The sequence below is a fragment of the Colletotrichum abscissum genome (genome assembly GCF_030869225.1).
Source record: "Colletotrichum abscissum strain IMI 504890 chromosome Unknown Scaffold_19.1, whole genome shotgun sequence".
NCBI classification, from domain to species: domain Eukaryota; kingdom Fungi; phylum Ascomycota; class Sordariomycetes; order Glomerellales; family Glomerellaceae; genus Colletotrichum; species Colletotrichum abscissum.
The window spans coordinates 394952-422279 of NW_026850087.1; the positions used below are offsets into that span (position 1 = coordinate 394952).

General features: G+C 57.1%; 6 protein-coding genes across 6 annotated transcripts; 4 read left to right on the top strand and 2 right to left on the bottom strand.

Annotated features, from left to right (window-relative positions):
- Positions 1–209: 209 nt before the first annotated feature.
- Positions 210–3302, bottom strand: CABS01_08445 (basic proline-rich protein; the record flags this gene model as incomplete). The annotated part of the gene is made up of 1 exon (XM_060541805.1): positions 210–3302. One exon carries the CDS (start codon positions 3300–3302, stop codon positions 210–212), a length of 3093 nt encoding a protein of 1030 aa, XP_060401962.1.
- A 5006-nt stretch (positions 3303–8308) lies between these two features.
- On the top strand, positions 8309–8969 carry CABS01_08446 (uncharacterized protein; the record flags this gene model as incomplete). The annotated part of the gene is made up of 2 exons (XM_060541806.1): positions 8309–8440; positions 8652–8969. The coding sequence occupies 2 exons, from the start codon at positions 8309–8311 to the stop codon at positions 8967–8969; spliced, it is 450 nt and encodes a 149-aa protein (XP_060401963.1).
- A 2095-nt stretch (positions 8970–11064) lies between these two features.
- Positions 11065–11364, top strand: CABS01_08447 (uncharacterized protein; the record flags this gene model as incomplete). The annotated part of the gene is made up of 1 exon (XM_060541807.1): positions 11065–11364. One exon carries the CDS (start codon positions 11065–11067, stop codon positions 11362–11364), a length of 300 nt encoding a protein of 99 aa, XP_060401964.1.
- Positions 11365–13502: 2138 nt separating this feature from the next.
- CABS01_08448 (peptidyl-prolyl cis-trans isomerase fkr-3) lies at positions 13503–14292 on the top strand (the record flags this gene model as incomplete). Its single annotated transcript, XM_060541808.1, has 6 exons — positions 13503–13627; positions 13702–13766; positions 13889–13949; positions 14039–14059; positions 14154–14195; positions 14265–14292. 6 exons carry the CDS (start codon positions 13503–13505, stop codon positions 14290–14292), a joined length of 342 nt encoding a protein of 113 aa, XP_060401965.1.
- Positions 14293–15747: 1455 nt separating this feature from the next.
- On the top strand, positions 15748–21269 carry CABS01_08449 (ubiquitin-activating enzyme E1; the record flags this gene model as incomplete). Its single annotated transcript, XM_060541809.1, has 11 exons — positions 15748–15753; positions 15847–16223; positions 16268–18257; positions 18303–19036; positions 19545–19671; positions 19862–20020; positions 20125–20212; positions 20346–20566; positions 20631–20899; positions 20951–20975; positions 21024–21269. 11 exons carry the CDS (start codon positions 15748–15750, stop codon positions 21267–21269), a joined length of 4242 nt encoding a protein of 1413 aa, XP_060401966.1.
- A 279-nt stretch (positions 21270–21548) lies between these two features.
- On the bottom strand, positions 21549–27245 carry CABS01_08450 (chitin synthase; the record flags this gene model as incomplete). Its single annotated transcript, XM_060541810.1, has 3 exons — positions 21549–21580; positions 21630–26887; positions 26935–27245. The coding sequence occupies 3 exons, from the start codon at positions 27243–27245 to the stop codon at positions 21549–21551; spliced, it is 5601 nt and encodes a 1866-aa protein (XP_060401967.1).
- Between the last annotated feature and the right edge of the window lie 83 nt (positions 27246–27328).

A 27328-nucleotide genomic window follows, 5' to 3' on the forward strand; every position in this document is an offset into this window, starting at 1 on the left:
CGCGGTAGAAGGGTATTTGTAGACAAAAAGACAAAAAAAGAAAGAAATCTCTCGAGCAGATGGGGCTCGTGGCCGAGGGGGCGTGCCCTCTCTAAATGCCGTCGGTGGATACCGGGCAACCGCCTAGCATCTTGTTCAAACAGGATCCTCCAGAAGGGTATCGAAGCGTAAAATGGTGACAGATATGGAAATGGCGTCTATGTCGTCAATCAGTTCCAGCCGAGAGAGTTCTCAGCGGCAACGGGGGCCGAGATGTAGGCCGTCCTAGCGGAGTTGCCGGGCCCGCTTCCCCTCGTACGACCGCTGCCGTGGCTTTCGCGGCCACCGGCGGCTCCGTAGTTGGAGAAGTCCTGGCTCATCAGGGCACCGCCCATCATGGGCGGGCTGCCAGCACCAGTGTAGCGCATCTCGGATGAGGTGAGGGAGCTGGCGCGGCGGTGGGCCTGCTTCTTCTGCTTGTAGCGGCGGGCAATAATGAACATGGCAGCACCGTACGCAGCAGCAACACCCACAGCCCCGATACCGATGGCGGCGGCAGTACCTTTTTGAATGGGAGACTGGTTGGAGCCGTCGTTACCGGTGCCGAAGGGGTCATTGGGGTTGTTGGGGGTGGAGGTAGACGACGATCCGTCTCCGCCCGTGGAAGTGCCGTCATCCTCCTGGCCAGGAATGATCTCAATGGCAGGGTTGATATTCTGAGTGAGATTGTAGACAAGCTGATCGGGGTTGTTGTAGATGGCCGAGTTGGGAATCTTGATGTCCATGCGCAGGGTGTCGACCATGCTCTTGGGGTAGTAGAACTTGGCGAGCGTGGTGATGTAGCCGAGAGTCTGGGACGTGTCGTAAGGGACGAGCTTGGTCATCTGGATCTGGCTAATGTCCAGACCAGCAGCATCGGCCAAAGCCTTGGGCAGGCAGGTGAAGATCTGAGCAGCAGCGTTGGGGTTCTTGCTGACGTGCTGGTAGTTCTCACCGTGCAGGAAACCAATCTGGAGGAGAATGGTGTCCTTGGGCTGCGCGACGTTCGGGTCCGGGCCGCTAATAACCTTGGGAAGGTCAGAGGGCAGGGGAATGGTCGACGTCGGGGCAAGGGCCTCTGTGGGCGTGCTGAGCGAAGTGGACTGCTCGACAATGATGGTGCTGGGCAACCAAGACTCCGAGTCAGTGATGGTGGCCGTGGCAGGGATGCTCGTGATGATGGGAGTCGTCGTAGGCGGCGGCACAGTGACAGTAGGCGTGGTCTCGATCAAGGTCTCCGAGAGAACAGTGGTGTTCACGGGAAGAGTGGTGGTCGCGGCAGGCTCAGTAGTCAGAGACTCAGTAGTAGTGGGGACGACGTTGGTGGCCGTGGCGGTCTCGTTGGCGACGGAGGTCGACGAGAGGGTGGAAGGTGTTACCGTGGGTGCCACAGTCAAGCTGTCCGTCTGAGTCGAGTTGCTGATGGTGGTGGAAGCCGTAGGCAGCTGAGACAAGGTCGGAAGCTGCGTGGTAGTCGGGAAGGTCTCAGTAGAGGTAGTGTTCACGGGGATCTCAACAGAGCCGGTAGCCGTGGTCGTCGGCACAGAGATGGCAGTGCTGTCAGTGATGGTGACCGGAGCGCTGGTGGTAGTCTGTCCGGCGGGGACCTCGGTCGAGGTGGCGTTGACAACATCGGAAGCGGGCAGAGCGGTCGTGGAGACAGACACGGGGACCTCGGTGGAGGAGGTGATGTTGACGGCGGGCTCGCTGCTCACAACGGGGAGGCTGCTGCTGGTGGGCTCGGTAGAGATCTCAACAGAGGTCGTGGCGTTCGCGACGGGCTCAGTGGGTGCCGGGAGCGAGGTGGTGGGCACGCCAGAGGCCTCAGCGGAGGAGGTGACGTTGGCAACAGGCTCAGTCGGGATGGGAAGTCTCGTCGAGGTCGGGTCCGTGGGTGCCGGGAGCGCGGTAGGCGTTGGGATGACAACATCGGACGTCGAGGCAACAGGGACCTCGGACGACGTCGCGTTGGCGATAGGCTCGGTGAGGTTCGTGGGAACGGCAACCTGGCTGGAGACGAAGGAGACAATGGGGTCCAGCGGGTTGGTGGGCTTGCTGCTCTCAGAGACGGCGGCAGATGTGGTCTCAGTGGAGGCACCAGAGGTCACCTGAACGGCGGCAGAAGTGGTGGTCTCAACGGGAAGGACGACGGAGCTCTGGGATGACGAAACGACGGGCTCGGTCGCGTTGACGTTGGGAACCGCGCTGGTAGTCTCGGGGTTCGCAGCCACTGAAGAACGCTGAGCTTGCTCGGCAGAGGTGGTAGCCTGGGTGCTGGAAGTCTCGGACACGACGCCGGTGGGAGCCAGGAGGATACCAGAAGAAGATGCGGCCGTGGTAGCCTCGCTCGATGCAGCCTGGGCGCTCGTGGCAGCTTGCGTCGAAGAAACGGCCTCGGCGGTCGAGTTGGTGACCTCGACGTTGGTGGGAGCAGCGGAGCTAGGGACGGCCTCGGCGGTAGTGGTTGCCTGGGCAGAGGTGGCAGCTGCCGAGGATTGAACGGCCTCCGTGGTGGAAGCCTGCGCAGATGACTGAGCGGCTTCAGAGGTGGTCGCAGCAGCAGAAGACTGGGCAGCCTCGGAAGTGGTGGCGGCAGCAGACGACTGAGCGGCCTCGGAGGTGCTGGCAGCAGCAGACGTCTGAACGGACTCGACAGCGGTGGTCGCGGCCGCGGAGGATTGAACAGCCTCGGAAGAGGTCGCGGCGGCGCTCGACTGAACGGCGGCAGTGGTGGTCTCGGGGGTCGTCGCTGTGGGCTGGGTGGTTGCGGCAGCCTGCGAGGTGGAGGCGGCTTCGCTGGAAACTGTCGAGGTTTCGCTGGTCGTCGGCAGAACGGTAACCGGGGGCAGAGTAGATGTGGGCACGGCGGAGCTTGTCGTCTCAGTCGTCTCTGTCGGGTCGAAGATGACGGTGCTCGAAATGATCACAGTCGTCACTCTCCCATCGGGGAGGGTCGAGACTGTGGTGGAGATTGTCGTCGGGGGTGCGGATTCGGGGGCCGAGGAGATTGTGGAAGTCGGCAACGGCGTGGGAACGGTCGACGATGAGCCAAAGAGAGAGTCCGAAAGGCTGGTGAGGATGTCACCAAATGTCGAGCTGATGGAGGCCGATGCGGTGGACTGGAAAGTGGTGCTCTCGGGGGCCGGAGGGAACGTCTCTTGTCTCGTACTCGTCGAATTCACAAACTGTCGTTTAACGTGACGCGGAAAGTAAATCTTGGGTCGTTCCTGTTCGGCGCAGGCAGTAGAGGCCAGGCCGAGGGCGGCGGCCAGAAGAGCAGTCATTGCGTGCATGGTTTCGTTTCCCGATTATCGTATATTCAATTGAAGGTCTTTAGCGATTGTAATGATACCAATATTGGTGTTTAGTAGATGGAGGTCTCCATTCCGTGTTAGTAAGTGGTTCGATGCTCGCAAGACTCCTTGGCAACTCACTTTGTCAGGGTGTTATGGAACGAATGTACTTGACAAGGAATTGTCAATGAGCGTGATGGCGTTTGGGATTTTGGGTGTGTGAAATGAGTGACTCGACGAGATATCGTCGGATTGAATTGGGCGAGGACGTCTATTGATCCGTCACGTCGGCTGAGATTATGGCAGTTCCCGTTGTCGAATGCATGGGGAAACTGGCAGGTTGTCGGCGCGGAACCTCGACGACGATCTTCAAATGCGTCCAAAGCACATAAGGGGGGCGGTTAGGTCGGCTCGACGGCAAAAAAGACCCCTTTCACGGCGTGAGGAGGCGCAGGTTGAGAATCGGAGAGGAGGTTCGACGTCGCCGGATGAATTCTTGACGGAGGCGAGGGGATGTCGAAATTCGACTGTCGAAGAGACGAGGTCGGGAGAGAGGTGGGGGCGACAAGAGGAGAGCGAGCGTGAGGAGTAAAAGGGAAGGGAAGGGAAGAGAGAAAAAAGCGAGGGTGGTGTAAAGGAATGGAAGGGGACGCAAGAAGGAATGTGGATGGACGAGGCAGCGAAGGATGGGAGATTGATTGATTGATGGAAACACACGACAAGGGACGAGGGACGAGAGACCGGGGGGTTGATCAGGACGGACGGGGGTGGCAGCAGAAAGACCAAGAGAACCAAGAGAGAGCGAGAGTAGAGGGAGGAGTCCAGGAGGAGTGTGGTGAGGGCTCAGGTCGACCGTCAGGGAGGGAGGGGACGAGATGGGATGGGCCAGCATGGACCGGGCGGGTGGTGATGGGATGGCGGGTACGAAGTCCAAGGTATCTTATCGGCTATTTTACGTGTGAAGGACACTCGTGGGTAAGTACCTGATCCTCGTACTCCGTACACAGGTACCTTGGTCCAGGTTGATCGCGGTGCTGAAGGGGGGGAGAAGGGACGGGAGCTGGCTGCTGGCTGCTGGAATGGCAGAGGAACCAAGCCGGGCACTGCTGGGCTGTACTGCGCGAAGGCAATTAATATGTCCAGGCACGAACTCGAGGGTGTGCAGGGGGGTGTGCGGTACTTTCTTGCAGTGACCAAGGCAATAAGGTACTTGTCTTAGCTAAGACGTCCACAAGTAGTGCACCTCAGGTACGGGATAAGGTACATTTGACTCGATTTTATTTTTTCCTCTTCCCGTCGTCCCCAAGCGTCAACCCCCTTTTTTCGCAAGTTCACTACCTTACCATGGCACCAACAGTCTACCTACTACCCTTCATGAGGCCCTGCAGGTGAGTCAAGGCCCAGCTGGCACAAGTGCACGACTTGCCTACCTACACTATTCGTAAGAATAATTACTGGTCCTTACTTTGTGCACACACGCAGGCGGCATGGCTTGACCTGTGTGGTACGACGACTGTGGTGCCTCTCCGGCCCGTCATCTTATTACTCTCACCACACCTGAAGACCGCCGTCGAGTACCTTTCCTATGCCAGCTAGCCCCAGCCGGTACGAGTTATGCGTATCCTTAGTGTACAAAGTATTACATCCCCGTCAGCGCCCACGGCCGAGAGGGACAGCCGACGTCGCCCGACCATTACGCAACTCCCCTGGGCACAGCAAAGTCAGTCTGAGTCTCACTGACTCTGACTGGGTCCTGAGGGCTGACGGACACTTCTTTGGAGCCAAACGGATGCCATTTTGAGGATTGAGACCGACGAGTCTCGTAAAAGCCTCACCTACACTGACAATGCACATGGACGGCGGGTTGTCGTCCGAGAGGCATCTCTCCTCTTCGTTGCATACGCAGTATACACCAGCCAACCCTGAACAGAGCTGGGACGAAATTGTCGGATTGGGTTTGTGTAGAATGGACGATTGCCCAGAGACGAGATGAAAGACAAGGCGACTCGACCGTCACGGCTGAACTCTCGTCCCAGCCCAACAAACGGCTGGAACGCTGCACTTCTGCAGCATTGCGGCGTATGGCCTCTACCAATGGGTTTGTTTAGTCAAGGCGAGGATCCCCATTGTGAGCAAAGCGCGTAGACCCGGGATCTCCCTCCCCCCGAATCTTGCAGACGTGAACGTGATGTATTATTTTTGGCAAACAGACGGGCCGGTGGCCTCTCCGACTTTTAGACTCAAGAGACCGACTTGGACTGTGTTGTTGGACGGTGCCGCATCGTGCGCATCTGTTTCCCTATTTGATAGTACCCTGGACTCGATGTCGTCCAGAATAGTCAAGTGGAAGCCAAACTCTCGACTCTCACCGGAAAACGCTAACATTGACGACGGTGCATTGATGAGTGTTGACCATGTGTTGCCCCTGTCCGCCATCACTGCCGGACGTCCACGGTGGGACGGGTGGGAAAATCTCGCGAAATGACATTGCTGTTCTGGTCATGGTCTACCGTCGAGGTCCCTCTGTCATGGCGTGCTCGTCCGTGTGCCTGTTCTAGACTCTGGTGGTTGTTGGTCGGAACGGTCAGCTCTCAGGTCGACGGCCAGGGGAACGAGTCACTAGCCAGTACAAGACTCCAACGTGCGGTACTCCGTACCTGATCACTGGCCAACGCCGGTAGTCCGCACACGATATTCGTACAGCACCAAGCTGGCAAGCAGCAGCCCGGGCACTCATGGTCCGCCTTATTGCAGTGCGCACAGTAATGGTCTGGAGAGCACACCATTCCGTAGGAGGGCGGGAAGGCAAGGTGGTGTGGAGAAAACGTTGGCTCACCGTTCCTGTGCTGTGCCGTGCCGTGCTGTGCTGTATGTACCGCACAAAGTCCACCACAGCCGTTGCTGGCAAGCAAACTCGTCAGACGGTGGTTTGTTGCCCGCGTTGCATTGCTTGGAGCTGGCTGCTGGCTGAGCGGCACTGGAAGTTGAGGTGCGGACGATGTGCAAGGTGGTGAGCAGCCGCTGCCCGCAGGAAATGGAGAGAGAGAGGGGCTTAGCTTTTTCGGGGCACGGGCTAAAAATGGGCAGAAATGGCTGCCGCCGGGTACGTACCGCGCAGCTATAGATGATGTGAGGTGGGTCGGAAGTGGAGTAGAGGAGACCCAGGCCCTTGCCCGCCCTCGCCAATATTGAATACTTGCTTTTTGGGTGGTTACTTCTGCAAAGAAGCAAGTCCCTTTTCAAGGTCTTCCCATCGGCCTTGCTGTCAACTTTGGCCCTGTTCGTCCTCTGCCGGGGCTTGTTGCTCCTTCGAGGCCGTGCCAGGTGGGTCGGTTAACAGGGGTAAATCTGACAAGCGAGCGCAGATCATTGGCCAAATCTCGGTGATGCGACGCTACGGGCAATTTTGCGCCGTTCAACCCCTGCAGACCCTTGCCGGGGGAGGTCACTGGGCAAGACCGGGGGGCGCTCCTCCTTCCCAGATTCCTTCTCCAGGCTTTTCCAGGTGGGCAGTCACGCAGTGGGCACTTTCTCTGGGCCACTGGCAACTTGCAAAGACTGGGCAGGTGCGTGGTCACTGGTGGGCAACTGCCAATGCGGGCTATTCCCTCCCTGGTCTCACCTTTCCAAGGCGCGTTCCCTTCCGTGGCCTTGCACAAACCTGCACCAATGCATGCACACATCGGCCCTCCAGCTGTTCAACGAGCACAAACACACCAGAGTCAGAGCTCAGAACCACCAACGGCGCAGATCCATCATCCCCCTCCAATTCTTTGCACAAACATGGATCCGTGGGGCTAGCTGACGAGATGGACAGTCCAGACCGAGTCCCGCCGTTGATCGTTGCCCTCGAGAGACCCGAGTATGATTGACGACACTTGGTAACCATACGCATACCATGTACAGATGTGTCCTGGAAGAACCCCAACCCGGACGAAATGATAATCGGAGGCAATCTGCATTTACAACATCCTCTTGTGGAAATCCCTCGTCAACCTCCGCCCTGCAACACTCCAACGCTAGCAGCCCACGTCTTGTGACTGCTCTAGGGTTGCAGGTGGTCCCCAGGTCCATGGCAACGCTGGACACACAGACAACTTGACAAGCGACGCTTTCGACCTGTCTCCTTGGCCGGGACTGTACGAATAGAGTCAAGAGTCGTCCAACTTGACAGTATTGCGGGGCGTAGAGATACGTTGCGTTGCTGCCGTTGCAACCCGGCATCACGCCTAAATTGATGTTTATGAGCATAATAGATTGCGCTTGCCGTGCTCGGGAGTTGATGTGCTCAGGCCGCCCGCCACCTGCAGTCAAGAATCAATAATGCTGTACAAAGTAGCCCTCACCAGAGTCACCACTCGCGTAGCGTCCAATACTCCGATTCGCATGGCACCTTTCGACAATCTGGACCACTAACATCGTACAGAGAGTAAACTCGACTCTCTCATCGCTCTCGACGTTTCATCAGAGTCGAATGCCAATGATACAACCGCCATACCAGTGCGCCTCGATTGGCATCTCAACGGCGGGTCGACGACACGCGCTTTGTGTTCAGCACGCTTCCAAGTTCCAACAAGCGGCGGTTGTTGGTCCTCGATCGGGCCATAGGACGAAGCGGTACAAAGCGGATACTCGATCACAGGCCCAAAACCCGCTTATTCGAGGTACCGCTTGCCAGCAGGGCTACCGTTGGAGCGTCCTGATCTCGTCCCTTTCCCGTCGGCGCCATCCCTGCTCGACTTCCACCTTCCCCATGCGATGGTGTGGATGGCTGAGAACACGCGCCCAATGGGAGCCGACGCCGGTGTCGTTAGCTTGTCTCGAATGTCCCGTTGATGGACGTGGGCTTGAGCCTTTAATCATAACCGCACCAACGCACGCCACAGACGAGATTTGGAGCTCTAGCGAGACGACGATGCACAACGACCCAGGCTCTGGGAAAATCAAGACCATCAACACTGAGTCTCGATTTCGTGCACAAGTCGAAAACCTTCTCGATGCCCATGTCTTCGTACAGATGGCACGAGGGCGCAGCTGCGCAGGGCTGGCGGAAACCTGCCAACTGGGCGTTATTGTCTCAGTACCGGCAAACCGGCCGCCGTCAATATCTCTGCGACTCGTCAAGTGGGGTTGGTCTCCGCCGATCAGCCAGTCACCCAAAGCTTTGATCAGAACGCACTGGGGGGCACGCAAGCCCAGCGAATGGTCTCGCCCTTTCTGATCAGCCATCGAGGATCACCCTGCAACGTCCATTGATGGTGTGTTTCTCCACGTGGGTAAAGAGCAAGCAAGAAAAAATCGAAGCTTTTTTGCTGTTTTATCCCTCTCTTTGGTTTTCAGTCTCTGCGGGTTCGCGCACCGGGATACATGCCGGGCCAGTTGGATTGTTTACAGTTACACGCGAGTTGCACACGCGACTCCTTGCTCAGGGCCGCAGGAACACTCAGACGTCAGCCTTGGAACAACTTAATCGGCACAAAAGAGCCCCATCATCTGTTCGAGACGGAGTACTGGCTTTCGAAGGGCTTCGATGGCCGTGACACGAATGCTCTATCCGACTCTGTGGAACTCAAGCCCGGGGCTCGGAATCTGGTGCCCAGGCCCATGTTCAGTTCTCGTCCTCCCCCAGTGTCGTCACAGGTGCAGGACAGTGATTGAATCCTGAAGCAATGCCATGAGAGGAGGGAATGAGGGTCGGTGGAACAGCGCTCCTGAATACACGAGAGATTGAGGCTGTGCAGCACTCGCATGCCTTGTCTCTCTGCTCTTCTGCCACAGCCATGTCCCGTTCCCATTCCTCGCCTATCCGCAAGTTGCCGTCCGGCCCGTCTCGTGTTGTGTCGCGTCACATCGTCGAGCTTCAAGCGGCGGTGTCATCAACGTGCCAGAGTGTCTGTTCCATCGGCACCCGTCACTCTAGAAGCCATTGGACGGGAGCCACAGCAAGCATCGAAATGAAGTCACATCAATTGCTGCTTCACTGGCGGCACGGTATCCGTACGCGGCACGCCTCTGAAGACTGAAGCTGCCGCTCCGGCCCCCGAGTCCCGGTGGCGGTTCCCGCTCCAACGGCATCGACTGTGTCTGCCAACTTCGCGTGCCACCATCGCTAGCGAGCGGACCGGGCTGAGTCAAAATAGCACCAAGACATGCGCTATCGTTGGTGCGTCAGGTACTAAAGGCACGGCGTGAGCGTGGCTCTCGAGCTAACTTGAACAGCTACGTGCCCTCATTCCCAATCTCCAGGGAAAGCTTCCAGTCCAAAAGTGACGAATTTCAGTTCCTGGCGGCGTCCAGGGAGACGCTATGACCACGGCATCAAGAGTTCGAGACCCCTTCGTCACCTCCAGCGTCTCGGCTATCCACGCAACGCTGTGTCTTGCTTCGAAATCGATTCGAAATCGCCTTCTCCTTTGTTTAGTGCGACCTGACGGCTGCTGCCCTCTCCCTCCCTCTACGGATAGGCTCCCGAGGCTTTGCCGCACCTGAGAATGTGGGCTACACACCCTGAAACCCTGGTAACATGCTGGACAGCTGGAAAATCGAATTTGGGACCCATTGCAGCATTTTCCAAGGTGTTTCAAGATGTGCTGGGGAGTGCTTGTCAGTCTCCCTCTGAAAAGTGAAAGGGGGGGTTGTTTACCTGCCGATCATTCTATTGCCTGCAGCTTCATATTACCGACCAATGTCTTCCGTTCCAAGCAGCCAAATCTTCGCTGTATTTGCCATATTATGATCCTCACGGGTGTTTGGCCATGTCTCTGGGGTGTGAGCCGCAGCCGTTCGCAGAATTCACGGGAATCTGATGCAACCCCAGGTAAGATTGACTTGACATGAGATCAGGACTAACATGACGACCCAGGCATTCTCACGTATCGAGTCTTCGTCTCGTATCTTTCTGCACGTGCTCCCGCCCGCGAAGCACCGCAGAGTCGACTCGCGGGTGATGCTGCACAGGTGTCATGTTTGAGATGTCGGGATGAACTCTGCGGCAGCCTCGTCCCCAACACTGGCAAAAAACCAACACGGCTCTAACTGTGTGTTTCAAAATGACAGCAGAGTACGATGATGGAATGTGATGGGAATGAGGGATTCCGTTGCAGGCTCATCCAGAGGGCTGCTGTGGCACCGGACGCTTCAGCCACGTGTTTCCCTGTCGCCTACGTGCGATGATTTCGTACTCGGCCAGGCCACTGATTTCTTCTGCGACGCTCTGTTCAGCCTGTGGCATCGAGGATTCCAGGGGTAGGGATCTCATCATTTCATAGTGTTCGTTGGGCACTCTACATCTTGCGACGCTCGTGTCAGGTATGGTATGCACTCTGAATTCGAGGCGCCAACGGATGCCATGGCCGATTCGTCAGAGAGCCGGCACCGAGAGGAAGGTGGCATACGCCGGAGCCTCCGGTAGGTGTGGAGATTGACGGAGCGGACGGCAGGTCGGCAGGTCGGCAGGTCGGCTCAGACCGTAGTGCCGGTACCTGCCCGGCCGAGTGTCATTTCAGCGACTACCGGAGCCTCATTGCCTTCACGTCGACAGAGAGTCAACGACTGCCATGTGCCAACTGTGACAATGAGAACAGATACGCTTCTGACTGCTCACGGTGCTCTGTCGACGCCCTTTATGGCATTTCAGGTTTGTGGGCAAGCTGTGGTTATTGATGTATTGAGCAGTTCATCAGGATCATGTGACGCGTGACAGAAATACATGTCATTCGTCTCTCGATCATAAAAGAACCCGCTGCATTCGATCATGGTGCACCGGCTTGATGCAAAGAAGGAGCAAACAATGTGCAGATCGGACGGTATTGGGAAGCATGAAGATATATACCTTGTCGGAGCTGCAGCCGCCGTGTCCAGCATCCATTACACGGCTTGCGAAAGCAGTCATTGGCGAGAATTCGCTGCCCTGGAAACTTCATCCGGCTTGCTTTCTGCAATGCATGGACTCTTGCTGCCTTCTCACCTTGACGACTGCTCGGGACCGGGTCTGCAGGAAGTGTTCCGCCGCGAGGCCGTGGAGCAGCTCGGGATCCTGTCAGCCTGGCCCTAAATTGGCGACGATGAATGGCGGGCTCTTCGCAAGCATAACCAGAACGGTATTGCGAAAGCCGCAAAGATGCATATGCATATGGCAGACGGATATGAGCAGTCACATTGTGTGCCCGCCGCCCAAGACCAAAGACCAAAGACCAAAGACCAAGGAGCATTTGCGTCGAGTTTGACGCCTCCACGAGAAAGCCCCAGCCGACGAAATCCACCTCGTCTTTTCTTTTTCTGCCGTTCGTGTCCCGCGACGTGCCTTTTCTCGCGGGATATGATGGAGGTGGTTGGCAGACGCAGTGGGGATCCGCTTCCTGTCATTTTCGACGTCCACCATCATTTTGTGACAGGGCTGGGTGGCGCCGTGGACTCCAACGACCGTATACAAACCGGCCGAGTGGCCGAGAGACATGCTGACGAACAACGTCTTGAGTGCAGTTGGATGCCGACGACGAAATCTCAGGCTGGCTTTGGACGTTGACGAGTGGCGGCGGCGGCGGCAGCGAGCGACACCAGGTTGGTTGGACGAGCGTTGATCTGCGAATAGCACGATGGGATGGAGGGGCAACGCAGGGCCGGGAGGTGAGAACTGGGGCAAGCCGCAAAGCCGCAAAGCCGCAACCCCTCGTTCGCAGGCTCGCTGCAGGACGACGTATTAGCGCTTGGACGCTAGTCTGCCCGAGGGGCAATTCCCGCACGTCGCGATGCAGCCTTTTGACAATGGGGACGACGGGAGGTGGGCTTGACTGAAGCGGAGAAATCGGGGGGAGACGCAAGTTTCGCAAGAGCAATACTGCGTAGGCGGCGGCGAGGACGGCGGACGGTGGTGATGATGACCAGTCAGAAGCGATGGAAAGCCGGCTGAACCATGGATCTCAGCGGCGGGATCAGCGCGAGCGGCCGAATCTCGACGGCTAGCTACGTTTGGGGCTTTTCCAGACGTGGGAGAGCCGGATTGACGGTATGTGCTTGGGCGGTGAGATGATGTGACTCGCATCTGAGGTACCTTGCTTGAAGGTGAGCAACACGGATAAGGTTGACGTATCGACGCAAGCCACCGCGTGGGTGAACTGTTGACCTTTGGTATGATTGCCAGGGGTGCGTGGGAGAGTTGCGGTAGCCGTTGCCAACTTTTTGTGTGATTTTCTAATCATTATTTTGAGCATGTAGTGAAAGGTATCCCCAGTGCTGTGTTGCGCTGATACAAACACACAAAGCTTCTTGCAGGTACACGCGCACAAGCATTCAACCAGTCCTTGGCCGGGTACTTTACCTAGGTCAGGAACCTCGGAAAGGTTACGCGCAAGGTGAAGCGAGGACGACCGGGAGTTGTTGGACGCTCGAGGTTAAACTCTGGTGGTTGAGGGTGTTGAGGAACTGTCCGCTGCCGCCCGCGCCTACTGTTCTGACAGGCCGCCCTGACGTAAGGTAAGGCACAGCCGGCTGTTTGGCGGGGTCGGCAAGGTACCTCTGCTCGCTGGGCGGGGACCTTTGGCTTCGGGATCGCCCATCACGGCGGACTCTGTTTCTTGGTAACGGTACCCAGGCGAGGAGTAGACTTTTCGGCGCGACACAGGCAAAAGGTTACAGCGTTTACAAGTCTCCGCAACCAAGAGCCCGGGTTCGTCATCGGGTCCCTTGGCTGGGGCGGCAAGTACCTTTTTTCCCTTCCATTTGGTTTGAGCACCTCACCGACGCAACCGCAATTCGAGGCGATGCGCGCGAGTCGACCTCCCCCCCGTTCCTCTGCTTGTCGCAATGCCTGGTTCGGTTCGATATCCCCTCGTTTCTCAGTACCGGTAAACCTACCTAGGATGTAAGGTAGATAGATACATGACATAGATACATTGGGTGGCCCTTCCTTGCCTCACCGTAAGGTACCATAAGGTGCTCCTTCCCATCGCAAGGTGACGAAACTATGTAGAGCGCCAGGCTGCATTCTGCCCCCTCCAAACTACTGGACCATTGCCCTCTGCGATTTTACCCCTCCATCCTCTGTCAACCCCACTTGGATTCCCTCTACCTGCTTTTGCTGCCCTTGTCTTTAAAGCAGTAGCTTCCCTCAGCTTCCTTCTCTGCAATTCTTTCCCACCAACATCACCACCACAAACACACAATTCAATCACTTCACAAATCACAACCGACAAAATGGGTGTTACCAAGACGACTCACCAGTCCGGCTCCGGCGCCATCCCCAAGCCCGGCCAGACTGTCACCATTGAGTACACTGGCTTCCTCAAGGATACCTCCCAGCCCGACAACAAGGGCAAGAAGTGAGCAAACAACCCCTCCACCCCGCCCGTCTCTGTTCCCTCGCATGTTATGCTAACGAGTGCTCAATTGCCAGGTTCGACTCCTCGGTCGGCCGCGGCGACTTTGTCACCAGAATTGGTGTCGGCCAGGTCATCAAGGGTATGTCTGCACCGAGACGCTTACCTACGTCCTCCCTCCCTTCCTCTCCTCCTCGGGCTTCTTCGAATACATACACGATGCTGGTGATGCGGAACTGGATGCTTACTGACGCATGAATGCAGGCTGGGATGAGGGTGTCACCCAGATGAACGTCGGCGAGAAGGCTACTCTCGACATCACCAGGTAAGAAACATCTGTCCTACAGTCCTCAGTGGAATGGCTTTGTACAGCGTACGGCAAGACAATGAACTTGGCTAACGTGTGTTTTGCAGTGACTTCGCCTATGGCGAGCGGTAAGCAATACTCACCATCAACGGTGCCCAGGGCCATGCCAGGCATCTGTTGCTACCATGACGACCAATTAATGCTAATTATGTTCCCCAACAGCGGCTTCACCGGCCACATTCCCCCCAACGCCGACCTCATCTTGTAAGTTGACCCGGGAGATGACAGCTGTATGTCAGCACCAAGGCGTCGTTGGCTAACCACATCCCATAGCGACGTTGAGCTCAAGAAGGTCCAGTAAAGCATCAAAGCTTTACTTCGTTTCGCGCAAGTGGTTAGCTGGAAAGATGATATGGAGTAGGCCCACGCAGCCTATCTTAGAGGGTGGATAGTACAGTTCCCAGAGCATGCTCGAGCCCAAATATACTCTCTTCAACTACCGCATAACAACGCTTTTACTGTCAATTAGTGTGAATGTTTCCGTGTATCTGCCGGATCGCGTGCGCGACAGAGTCTGGACGGTGCCCACGTCACACGGCATGTGGTGCTGGTGATACACGTACTCATGTGATCTTGATCTGCTACATCTTTAATTCTTTCCAACGAATGCCCTGCTGCAACCGTGTATGAGTGCTCGTCAGTAACTATGAAGGAGCGCAGATATAACGTCCATGGACTATGACATGTCTGCGCATGGTGTGCTGTCTAAGTGAAAAGAAGATTTAGAACATGATATGCGCCATTCCACACGTGTACCAGACTTTCCAGTCGTGAAAAAATAAAAATCATGATGGTAGACGTCTTGATTTTCATTTGAGGAATTCAACGAGTCTACACGTGTTGGTGGACGTTACATTTGATTTTATTTGCTGTTTGAATCGATGTCTTAATTCCTGTCACTAACCAGTGTCAACATCTTTATGTTGCTAGAATCAACCTCCTTGGGCAATATAGTAGTATATTGTAGACACCAATATGACCCTTACAAAGAAACAGCATGAAGAACCTCTGCGCTCGAAGACCTACTCAAACCAAAGAACCAAGCTGGGACTCACGTCCAGGTCGACTTCAAGTGGTGATGGAACTCGGTAGATTCTCGGAGAAACTGGCACACAGTAATTTCTTACCGTGCGCAAAGGAGTCGCCTACTACGATACATGATGGCACACATGCAATCTACTGGAAGAAATGTATACACAGTACAGACGACACTGCCTCACCTTCGCTGAGGCCGTCTTAGGCTGTACCTTATTACTTACTGCTGAATGCATTGAGGGGCAATGTTTAGAAATCGCCCAGTGGAGCTTCCCTCTACCTCACAGCGCCAGCCAGCCTGCATCGCCCGCCTTACGTGAGGTAACCCAGGCGCACCCCTGCCCCTCGTCGACACCTCCACATCCGGCTCCACGACCACCTTTACATCACCAGAAACGAGGCTGCTCTTTCTTCCTGCACAACCACATCAACTGCAACACGACGCTTCTTGCCTGGTGCATTTTTTCCCTTTACCTCTCCCACGAAACGCAGCGACACACTCTCTGCAACCTTGACGAACGACGAGAGACCCAACCGCGGTTTCACTATACGAACACACGAACACACACGTCTTTGTTTGGTGGGGTTGGAAGCTTCATCGTCCCACCCGCCGCCCGTGTTTCCCTCCACGTCATAGCAAACGACGTTCCGGTCCGGCATCGTCAAGCTGGGGAAGCGCAAACTCTCCAACGGGGAGACACCTGATCCCAATAAGAAAACCATGGCTGTACGTTGCCCTCGCCGTATCGCCGCCGTCTACATACCCCGCATCGTCCATGCATCGTCAACGCATCGCGCCGCTGACTTGGAGACTCCCTAGGATAAGAAGCTACCGGAGGTCGACCTGGTGACCCGCATGCAGGTCGACGACTCCGTCGTCGGAAACACCGAGATCGATGAGTCGCTCTACAGTCGCCAGCTCTATGTGCTGGGCCACGAGGCCATGAAGCGCATGGGCGCTTCCAACATCCTCATTGTCGGTCTCAAGGGCCTGGGTGTCGAGATCGCCAAGAACATTGCCCTTGCCGGCGTCAAGAGCCTCACACTCTACGACCCCGGTCTGGTCGCCCTCGCCGACCTGTCCTCACAGTTCTTCCTGCACCCCGAGGATGTGGGCAAGCCCAGAGACGAGGTCACCGCCCCGAGAGTCGCCGAGTTGAACGCATACACCCCCGTCAAGGTCCACCAGTCGTCAAGGTGAGTTAGGATGCCCTCCCGTGAGACTACGCTAACACACATAGCCTGGGCGAGAACCTCTCCCAGTTTGACAAGTACCAGGTCGTCGTCCTGACCAGCCTGCCGCTGAAGCTGCAAGCGCTGATTGGCGACTACTGCCACTCCAAGGGCATCTACGTCGTGGCCGCCGATACGTTTGGTCTTTTCGGTTCGATTTTCTGCGATTTCGGCGCCGACTTCACCGTCATCGACCCGACCGGCGAGGCACCCTTGACCGGCATCATTGCGGGCATCGACGAGGAGGGCCTGGTTTCGGCGCTCGACGAGACCCGCCACGGCCTCGAGGACGGCGACTATGTCACCTTTTCAGAAATCGAGGGCATGGAGAAGCTCAACGGAGGCGAGCCGCGAAAGATCACCGTCAAGGGCCCGTATACCTTTTCCATCGGCGACGTTTCCGGCCTCGGCCAGTATGTCCGCGGCGGCTTGTACCAGCAGGTCAAGATGCCCAAGAAGATCAACTTCAAGAGCTTCTCTGCCGCGCTCAAGGAGCCCGAATTCATGATTTCAGACTTTGCAAAGTTCGACCGCCCCCAGCAGCTTCACCTCGGTTTCCAGGCCCTGCACGCCTTTGTGGAGAGCCAGGGCCGTTTCCCGAACCCCCTGGACGACACGGATGCGACTGTGATTTTGCGCTCCGCCGAGGCGTTTGCCAAGGCAGAGGGCGTCGAGGTGGAGTTTGACGAGAAGCTCCTCAAGGAGCTCAGTTACCAGTCCCTTGGTGACCTGAATGCCATGGCTGCCCTGTTTGGCGGAATCGCGGCGCAGGAGATCCTCAAGGCCGTCTCGGGCAAGTTCCAGCCCATCCAGCAGTGGATGTACTTTGACTCGCTCGAGTCTCTGCCAACCAGCTCCGCTCGCACCGCCGAGCTGTGCAAGCCTCTCGGCACCCGCTACGACGGCCAGATTGTCGTCTTCGGCCGCGAGTACCAGGAGAAGATTGCCAACCTGCGCCAATTCCTCGTTGGTGCCGGCGCCATTGGCTGTGAGATGCTCAAGAACTGGGCCATGATTGGTCTCGGAACCGGTCCCAAGGGCCAGATCACCGTCACCGACATGGACTCTATCGAGAAGAGCAACCTGAACCGTCAGTTCCTGTTCCGCCCCAAGGACGTTGGCAAGATGAAGAGTGACTGCGCTGCCGAGGCTGTGCAGGCGATGAACCCCGACCTGAACGGCCATATTGTGTGCCTCAAGGATCGCGTGAGTCCCGACACGGAGGAGACCTTCAACGAGGAGTTCTGGGGCAACCTCGATGGCGTCACCAACGCGCTGGACAACGTCGAGGCCAGAACGTACGTCGACCGCCGCTGTGTCTTCTTCCGCAAGCCCCTCCTTGAGAGCGGAACGCTCGGAACCAAGGGCAACACCCAAGTCGTCCTCCCCCATCTTACCGAGTCGTACTCCTCATCGCAGGACCCCCCTGAGAAGGAGTTCCCCATGTGCACCGTCAAGAGCTTCCCCAACAAGATTGAGCACACGATTGCGTGGTCCAAGGACCACATGTTTGAGAACCTCTTTGTCACGTCTCCTTCCACGGTCAACCTGTACCTGACGCAGCCCAACTACATTGAGGGCACGCTGAAGCAGGGTGGTAGCGCCAAGCTGACGCTCGAGACGCTCCGCGACTACCTCACAACGGACCGCCCGCGGACCTTTGAGGACTGCGTTGCGTGGGCGCGCATTCTCTTTGAGAAGGAGTTCAACAACAAGATCCAGCAGCTTCTGCACAACTTCCCTAAGGACTCGACGACGTCGACCGGTACCCCTTTCTGGTCTGGCCCCAAGCGCGCGCCCGAGCCGCTCAAGTTTGACGCCAACAACCCGACACACTTTGCGTTTGTCGTGGCGGCCGCCAACCTGCACGCCTTCAACTACAACATCAAGTCGCCTGGCACCTCCAAGGACATTTACCTGCGCGAGCTCGACAACATTATCGTACCCGAGTTCTCACCCGCCGAGGGTGTCAAGATTCAGGCCAACGACAGCGATCCTGTGAGTTTATAGTCTATGTAAACATGCAAATACTGACAGACCTAGGACCCCAACGCCGACGCGGGCAGCTCCTTTGACGACAACGACGAGCTGCAGAAGCTCATCAGCAGCCTCCCTTCGCCTAACGAGCTTGCCGGTTTCCAACTGCAGCCTGTGGACTTTGAAAAGGACGACGACTCGAACCACCACATTGACTTCATCACGGCCTGCAGTAACCTTCGCGCGGCCAACTACAAGATTGAGCAGGCTGACCGCCACAAGACCAAGTTCATTGCCGGCAAGATCATCCCGGCGATTGCTACGACAACGGCGCTCGTCACGGGCTTGGTGATTCTGGAGTTGTACAAGGTCATTGATGGCAAGGACGACATTGAGCAGTACAAGAACGGTTTCATCAACCTGGCGCTGCCGTTTTTCGGTTTCAGCGAGCCCATTGCCAGCCCCAAGGTGGAGTTCAAGGGCCCCAACGGCATTGTCAAGTTGGACAAGATCTGGGACCGCTTCGAGGTCAACGACATCACACTCAAGGAGCTGTTGGAGCACTTCGAGAAGCAGGGCCTCACCATCTCCATGCTCAGCTCCGGCGTCAGCTTGTTGTACGCCAGCTTCTTCCCTCCGGCCAAGCTTAAGGACCGCCAGAACCTGAAGCTAAGCCAGCTCGTTGAGACGGTGTCCAAAAAGCCCGTGCCGGCTCACCAGAAGGAGGTCATTTTCGAGATGGTGGCCGAGGACGTGGACGGCGAGGACGTTGAGGTTCCCTACATCAAGATGAAGATGGCGTAAGTGGGGCCGTGTGCAATTGATGGTATCTGCCAGAACTGGCGAGGCTAGAAGCGCAGGGTTTTAGAATGGCCAGAAACTGTGGTCAGCCAAATAGGCAATAGGATCACGGAATAGAGCTCTTCACTGTTACTATGTGTACTATGTGTGTTGGTGGTTTTCCTAAATCGAGGGCGTTACTAAGCCCGCAGCCGCTAACGCAGACATTTGTAAGCACCCCTGTCGCTGGCGGCTCAGCGTGGGGAAGCGCTGGGTTTACGTCACCATTAGCAATTGCTTAGAATCGTCAAGCTGCCTTAGCGTAGCCGCGGGGTCTGCGAGTCAACTGTGTAAAGGTAAGCTGCAGCTGTAGATTTGAAGCGTTTATGAGAGCAGTGAGCGACAAATCAACTCGTTCGATCCACTGCTTTGGAGAGTGAACCCTGGGCCTAAGTGGACTGCCCGCGCGGTTGATTGTAGTTTGCGGTGTTGGCTTTGTCGACCTTATCTAGACTATCGGCGTATAAGAGGCTCATCCGCCCACCCCGCACCTTCAGTCATCGTGCTCGTCAACGACAGAGCACTTCATGAACACTGGTACCTCTGCACTCACTCGTCTCACGAGATCTCTCACGTCGACGACACGGAGAACGTTGTACTTGCAAAACCACCAACCCGCCCGCGCATTCTCATCCGTCCCGCGTTTCGGTCAAGAAAGGGACGCGTCTGTAAAGTTTCCCACGAGCGCTGTACGGAATCAGCCAAGCAAAATGGTGTGTGCCCACAGGCTCTGATGACGATGAAGACAAAAGGAAAACAGACTGAAGAGACTGACGACACAACAGGCCGGCAAAGTCACAGACTGGGTGAAGCCCAACGACAAGACGGGCGAGTTCAAGCGTCAGCAGAGCTCGTTCCGCAACTTCATCTCGCGCGAGGAGGGGGCCAAGTTTGCGCCTGAGAAGGGGCGGTATCATCTCTACGTCAGCTATGCGTGTCCTTGGGTGAGTTGTTTCTGTTTCTCACTCATTTCTCTCACTCATCGAGAGTGTTGATGAGAATGAGACAAAGAGGGGAAAAAGGATGGGTTCGTCTGACGCGTGACTAGGCTTGCCGGACGTTGATCACACGCCAGCTCAAGGGTCTCGAGGACTTTATTAGCTATTCTGTTGTTCATTGGCATCTTGGCGAGAAGGGTAGGTCACCTTTTTGTTTTCCCTCTCCTTACTCAGCACGCATCCCATCTCGATGATCTCTCGCGCTTAATGGGCCGGAACGCCCAACAAAAGAAAACCCCCCCTACTTCAGAAAATAAGACTAACAACACAGGCTGGCGGTTCGTGACAAGCGACGAAAAGGACGTCCCCGGAGCCCACGTCGTGCCCGACCCCGTCCCGGGCCACGAGTCCTACACTCACCTCCGCGACCTCTACTTCGAGTCGGAACCGGGCTACGAGGGCCGCTTCACCGTGCCCGTCCTCTACGACACCAAGCTCAAGACGATTGTCAGCAACGAGAGCAGCGAGATCATCCGCATGCTCTACACGGAGGTGTGTCATGACCCGTTCACTATGAACTAAGATGACCCCTGAGCACCACGACTAACACACCCAGTTCGACGACCTCCTCGACGAACAATACCGCAACGTCAACCCCTACCCCGAGTCCCTCCGCGCGCAAATCGACGAGGCAAACGAGTGGACGTACGACAAGATCAACAACGGCGTCTACAAGTCCGGCTTCGCCACCACGCAGGAGGCCTACGAGCGCAACGTCGTCGCCCTGTTCGAGGCGCTCGACAAGACGGAGGCGCACCTGAAGACCACGGCGGCCGAGGGGCCGTACTACTTTGGCAAGGAAATTACCGAAGCCGACATCAGGCTGTGAGTTGACGTCTCTGTCGAGGAAGCCTTTTGCTAACGTGATAACGACAGCTACGTGACCATCATCCGCTTTGATGTAAGCCTCACCTCCTGACGCAATTACATCTATGTGCTAACAAAACAGCCCGTCTACGTGCAGCACTTCAAGTGCAACATCCGCGACATCCGCTCCGGGTACCCCCTCATCCACAAGTGGATGCGCAACCTGTACTGGAACGTGCCGGCCTTCAAGGACACGACGCAGTTCGAGCACATCAAGTGGCACTACACAAAGAGCCATACCCAGATCAACCCCTTCTCCATCAGCCCCGTCGGTCCTCTGCCGCATATTCTGCCCCTGGACGAGGAGGTGCCGGCCGCTAGCAAGTAGTTCACGTAATACAGATCAAATACAAATTGTTCTCAATAAGGATGTTATGTATACTCTGACGCGAATGCTAAAACTCCAGTCATCCGCCATGCGGTGTCCCAAACCAAATAACAACATCTGTCTGCCCGGGCGACTTGATCCAGTATTATGCTAAATTCCATTTTATATTTCAAACATGCTCCTCCCGGGCCCCCGTCAAACTAAATGAAATCCGTCGACGTAACGTCGGCCTTTTTGGTGTCCCCAATCCAGAAATGATGCATTAAATTAGTATATTGATCACAATTGGCCAGACAACAGCGCCTCGGTTGCTATGAAGAGTTAGCACGTGCTTTAGATATCGTGAAGAGACAGACATACCACTGTTGATGTATTGGCGCTTGGCATCGAGGGGAACGCCAAAGCGGCGCTCCAGCTCCTGCTTGATACCCTTCTTCGTGACGGTCATGAGGTCGGCCGTCCGCAGGATCTCGCGGATCTCGGCCAGGAGGGCATCGTCGCTGGGCAAGCCCACCATGTCCTCGGGGGAGAAGAACTGGGAGCCGCCAAACTGGCTGTTGCGGTTGCCGCCAGCGTCCGAGGCAGCGAGCGACATACGCGAGTGGTTGCGCTGCTCGTAGCCCATGCCGGGGGCCCTCGGAGGTGCGTAGCCGCCGGCAATGGAGCCGGGGCGGCTGTGGTAGCCGTACTCGGAGACGGGGACCTGGCCCTTTGTGGCGTAGCTGTAGCCAGAGACCTCGGAGCGGGCGTCCTCGCGGACCGTCTGGGCGTCCCAGAGTTCGGCCTGGTACTCCTCCCACTTCTTCTTGGGGATGACGGAGGGGTCGAACTTGCCCTCGTCGGAAATGACAATCTTCTTGCCCGACTCGCCGGCAATGACACGCGTGTTACCCCAGTTGAAGTCGTCCATGTGCCAGAAGGCGTACAGGGGCAGGGCGAAACTGAAGACGGGAATGGCCAGGATGTACAGAATCATCCAGCCAATCATCTCCCACTTGCGGCGAACAATGAAGATGATGGCCTGCAGACCGTAAATGGCACCAAGCATGACGAAGGCCGTGACGGGAACAACGCTGGGGTTCATGGCGACCGTGACAATCAGGTAGATGATGTAGGCGACGACGACGGGCTGGACGACGGTGGACAGCAAGTCGATGAAAACGATGAAACGCATGGAGAAACAGCAGAAACCGCAAAGCTGGGACATGGGGATGAGCTCCATGAGGTTGTGGACGGTCGAGTTAATCCAGCGACGTCTCTGCGAGAGGAAGACGGACCAGGAGTCAGGCGCAATGGTGTAGGCGTGGGCGCGGTTGGTGTACTTTGTCTTGTACGAGTTGTGGAACTTGAGCAGCAGCGTGGTCAGGTATCGATCCTCACCGAGGTGGAGCAGGTTCTTCATGTGCAGCGTGTCGACACGGATGGTCGAGTAGGCCTCGACGACTTCGCGACTGACAAACAGGGGCTTGCCGCTCTCGGAGGCGCGGATGCGGTACATGGAGAAACAACCGGGCAAACAGGTGACACTACCAAACAGACTCTCAAAGGCCTTTGTCAAGTTGTGAGAAATCCAGTACTCGTAGACCTGAATCATGGTGACGAACGAGGCCTTTGCGTTGGTCAGCGCCGTCTCACCGCACACGGCGATGAGGCGGGTATCGTTGAGGAAGGCGGCGACCATGCGGGTGGCAGAATCGGGTGCGACGACGGTATCGGCATCGATCTGGAACATGAACTCGTAGAACGTCGGGTTGACACCGATGATGTTGCGGATCTGGTGGTACATTTCAAGCTCGAGAGGGCTCATGGGCAGGTTGTAGTGGACGCGGTTGAGGAAACGCATAATGACCATCTGGGAATCACGCTTGCCACGGTTACCGGGGCGGGACACCTCGGACGGCTTGCCAATCTTGACGACAACCATGAACGGCACAATGTGGCCCTGGACTTCGTACAGACCCGAGTAGATCTTGCCCATGTTGTGCTGCTTCTGACCTTCACCGAGAGACTCGAAGCTGAGGGGCTCGGGGTCGACGGTATCGGAAACACCCAGAATGTCGAGCACGATGCGCGGCGTCGGCTTGTCGTTACCCTGACCGATAATCATACCGTCGCAGATAACAACAAGGAGCTTGCGCTTATCATCGTAGTGCATGCGAGCAACGGAATCAATGGCACGACGAAGAGCCTCCTCGTCTTCCGTGTAGGCGGGAATCTGGCACATGACAAACTTGTCGAGGTTCTCCGGCACGTTCTTACCGCCGAATTGGAGCGCGGCCAAGAACTTGAATCCGAGAATGGCGCAGAGGATGATGGAGATGGCCAGGACGAGGTACTCGGCAAATTGGCAGCGGACCGAGTTACGCGTGTCAACGTCGCCGACATAGAACAGGTTGTCGAGACACGTCTTCATGCGCTTCTTGGCAGCGGTGTCGAGGGACAGCTTCTCCCAGAGGTCCGTGAGATCGGTTCCCGACTTGCCCTGGAACAACTGCACGACGGCGTCGTCCATGAAGCTTGTGAGCGAGGAATCGTCGGGAACGGACTCGCCCGCCTTGGCTTGCATCTTGAGACCACCGTTCATGTACTGGGTGAGGTCGTACACGCGGCCGCCCATGTAGGCAATGTTTTGCTGCTTGTTGGCGAGCGTCTTGATGTACTGGGGCGAGTAGCCGACGGTTCCCTTCTTGTAGTTGGACTTGAGCATAATCATCTGCTCGTAGTACCAATCGGGACGGCTGTCATTGGTGAAGTAGCGGAAGTCGTGGTACTTGAAGTTGAGGTCGGTCGACGTGAGCTGCGCGGAGCCCGTGAGGTTGGTGTTGCGATAGTCCAGCGTGACGTGAGGGTCGACGGAGCCGTCCTTGCCCTGGCACAGAGCGTTGACCTGGACGGGGAACAGAGTGCTGATATCCTTGCCGGCGTAGTTTTTGAGCTGCTTGTTGGTGACGTACGGCGGGTAGTGGCGGGGAGCGTAGGCACCCAGGTCAATGACCACGCCGCGGATGGCGACGTAGGCCGAGTTGTCGTCCTGGCCGTCGTTGGAGGAGAGTTCCTCGGCACTGTAGACGTGTTGGGTGGGGCAGATGAGCTTGGGGAATACGACGATGAAGAAGGCGGCAAAGAGACAGGAGAGCCAGATGAGCAGGTTGATGGCGAACTTTTCTCTCCACGCCACGCGAATGTCCTTGCGGGGCATGCGGCCCATCTTGCGGATGGCAATGTCCGGCACGAACCAGGTCATGAGGTAGACCATGAACACCCACCGCTTACGGCTGGCGCTGTCCTTGAACTCTTCAACCTCCTCGAGATTCTTTTCGTTACCGCGCTCAGCCATCTGCTCGCGGGTGTCGAGGTTCTTGAACATGTCACCGCCGCCAAACGCGGATACGCCGGCTTCCGAACGGGCATCGGAGCCGTCCTGGCCGCCAAAGTAGCCGCTCTTGCCCTTCTCGCCGTACAGGAGAGGCGTGCCTCCGGCAGAGAGCAGGCGCTCCTTGGAGGCGGCAAAGGGGGTGTCCTGGGGGGTCAGGCCGTCGCCGTTGTCGGACGGCAGGGCGTAGCGGCCGGTGGCCGAGGCACCATCCGACAGCTGGGCGACCTCCATCCAGCATCGCTCGCTGAGGAAGACACCGGTCGATCCGATACGGACCTCGTTAGCGGGCCAGTGCCTGTCTTCGACGACGAGCTCGACACGCTCCCTCTCGGTGCCGACGAGGATGGTGTCCGAGTCGGCCAGGCCGAGGAACTCACCAAAGGGGAGGAACAAACTAAAGTCTGCCGACCGCAGGCGCTGGCTGATCTCGGCGATACCAAACGTCTGCACCTGGGTGCGGACGCACTTGCTGTCGAACTGGTTGGCAATGCGTCGGTCGTTGGGCTTCAGGCAGAAGACAAAGTACGAGTTGCTGCTAGGGTCGGCAACAGACTTGGTGACGTTGTCCAGGGACGCGAGGAATTGGCCAGAGGCGCCCTGCTCCGACGCCTGCAGCTTGTTGCCGCCAGACTGCGAGTTGCCCTCGCTGAGTCTGTCGAGCTCGTCCTGAGCAGCTTCGTCCTGCTGCTGCTGGTACTGCTGGATGCGGCGCTGGTTGCGAGCGGTCCTGGTGGTCTTGCGGGACATGACACTGGGCGCTCTCGTAGGCTTGGAGCTGATGGTGGCCTGCATGACCGTCGACCTCTCCTTGGGGTGGGTGACGGTCTTGAGGGCCTCCTGGCCAAACAGGCGGGCGACGAACTCGCTCTTGGTGGAGTTGATCATGTTGAGCAAATCACCGGAGATGACCTCGCCGTTCTCTTCGATGATGTCCTTGACAGGGTAGTCGACCTCGCCGGCAAAGTGCTTGACGGTGAAGAGGGCATTCGTGTTCTCGGTGTAAAAGTTGCTGCCGGGCAGTCTGGTGTTGGCGGAGCCGGGGGTGATGGCCGGGTTCTTGCCCTCGAAGCGCTTGCGCAGACTCTCGAGGAACTGCACGTCGGTGCGGTTCCTGCGCGTCTGGTCGTCGAGGATGCTTAGCAAGCCGTTTCCAGGCTTGAGCAGACCCCTGACGGCGTCCGAGTTGTCAAAGTAGCTCGTCGCCGCCACGCTGACCTCCTCGTTCTCCAGCATGTCTGCCTTGCGGTCGAAGAAGTTTTGCAGGGTGAGGTTGTAGAGGGCCTCGCAGGCGGCGTTGTTGAGCAGCTGGTCGAGCGCCGAGTGGGTGGACGCTTGCTGGGCGAAGCCGGGGAAGTCGATGATGGAAATGGTATTGGCAACGCTGTCCTCGGGCGCGCAGAGTCTCTGGTTGATGGACTCGACAATGTAGGCCACCAAGAGCGAGTACAGAGTGCGGGCGAGCTCGTTGGCGTGCGAGCGGGCGCCGGCGGGGTCCAGCATGACGGTGACTCTCTCCTTGTGGATCATCTTGGTCTTGTACGAGAGGGTGGTCTGCAGGTCCTGGGAGCTGACGCCCAAGAAGGCGGCGACAATGGTGAGGACATCCTTGTTCTTGACTGCTGTGACGGTCTGGGCACCCTCGTGGGAGAAGCCGCCGCTGTCGTCGCCTTGCGCTTGCGTGTCGGACGTCGTCTCGAACTCGAGCTGGCCAATGTGCAGAATCGTGGCCAGGACCTGGCAGATCTCGGCAATCTCGCTGCGAGGGAACTCGAGCTTCTTGAGGGCGTTCTTGAAAACCTGGAACCCTTCCGTGTCGTTGATACCGACCTTGAGCTGGGTGGGGTGACCCAGGTACTTCCACCTCTTTTGAGCAACGCCGGCCGGCGTCTCAAAGCCAAGATGGGCCTTCTCGGCCGCGCTGGTGCCGGCCATCAGGTAGTACAAAACATGAAAGTTACGCTCTCCCGTTGGGATATCCGTGATACGGCTACGCTCGAGTCTGTGGTCGAGGAGCTTGGCACCAATCAGGACCGGGTTGGTCGTGGTAGCCGTGTCATACTGCAGCTCGTAGAACAAACCAGCCTTGGAGGCTGTGGGAGTAGTGGCGGTCTTGGTCGTCGTCAAGGTATCAAAGACGTAGGCGGCCAGAGAGACCTTGGTCGACAGAGGGGTGGAGGACTTGCCGAGGAACGCTGTCAGGAGGTGGGATCGAATGGTTGATTTTCCGGAGCCGGATTCACCCCTATTCACGTTAGCCATGACCTTTGATATTGTCAGAATGTCACATACAAAAAGACAACGGATTGGTTCTCCGATCTGTGACCCAATCTGATCCATGCCCGGTCCGCAATGTCCTCGGCGCCGCCCATGGCGCTTCCCTCCTTGCCGCCATCAGGGCCCTTTGAGGAGGACGTGTAGGTGTTGAGAGAGATGAGGGCGTGAGACGAGAGGCGAGCGGTCGGCAGCGACACATGGAAACGACTGGCCAAGTGTGCCGTTAACTGCGTGTCTGATTGTGAATGTGCGGGTAGCGAGGGTAGAGAAGGTTGAGTGTGAGCGCCTCCGCCGCTCCCACCGATGGGAGGCAGGTTCATCGCCATGTTGGGCACGACGACGCCAACGTCGATGGACTCGAGATACGCGTAGTGCAGTCAATGGCGGGGCTTTTCGAACGAGAGACTTT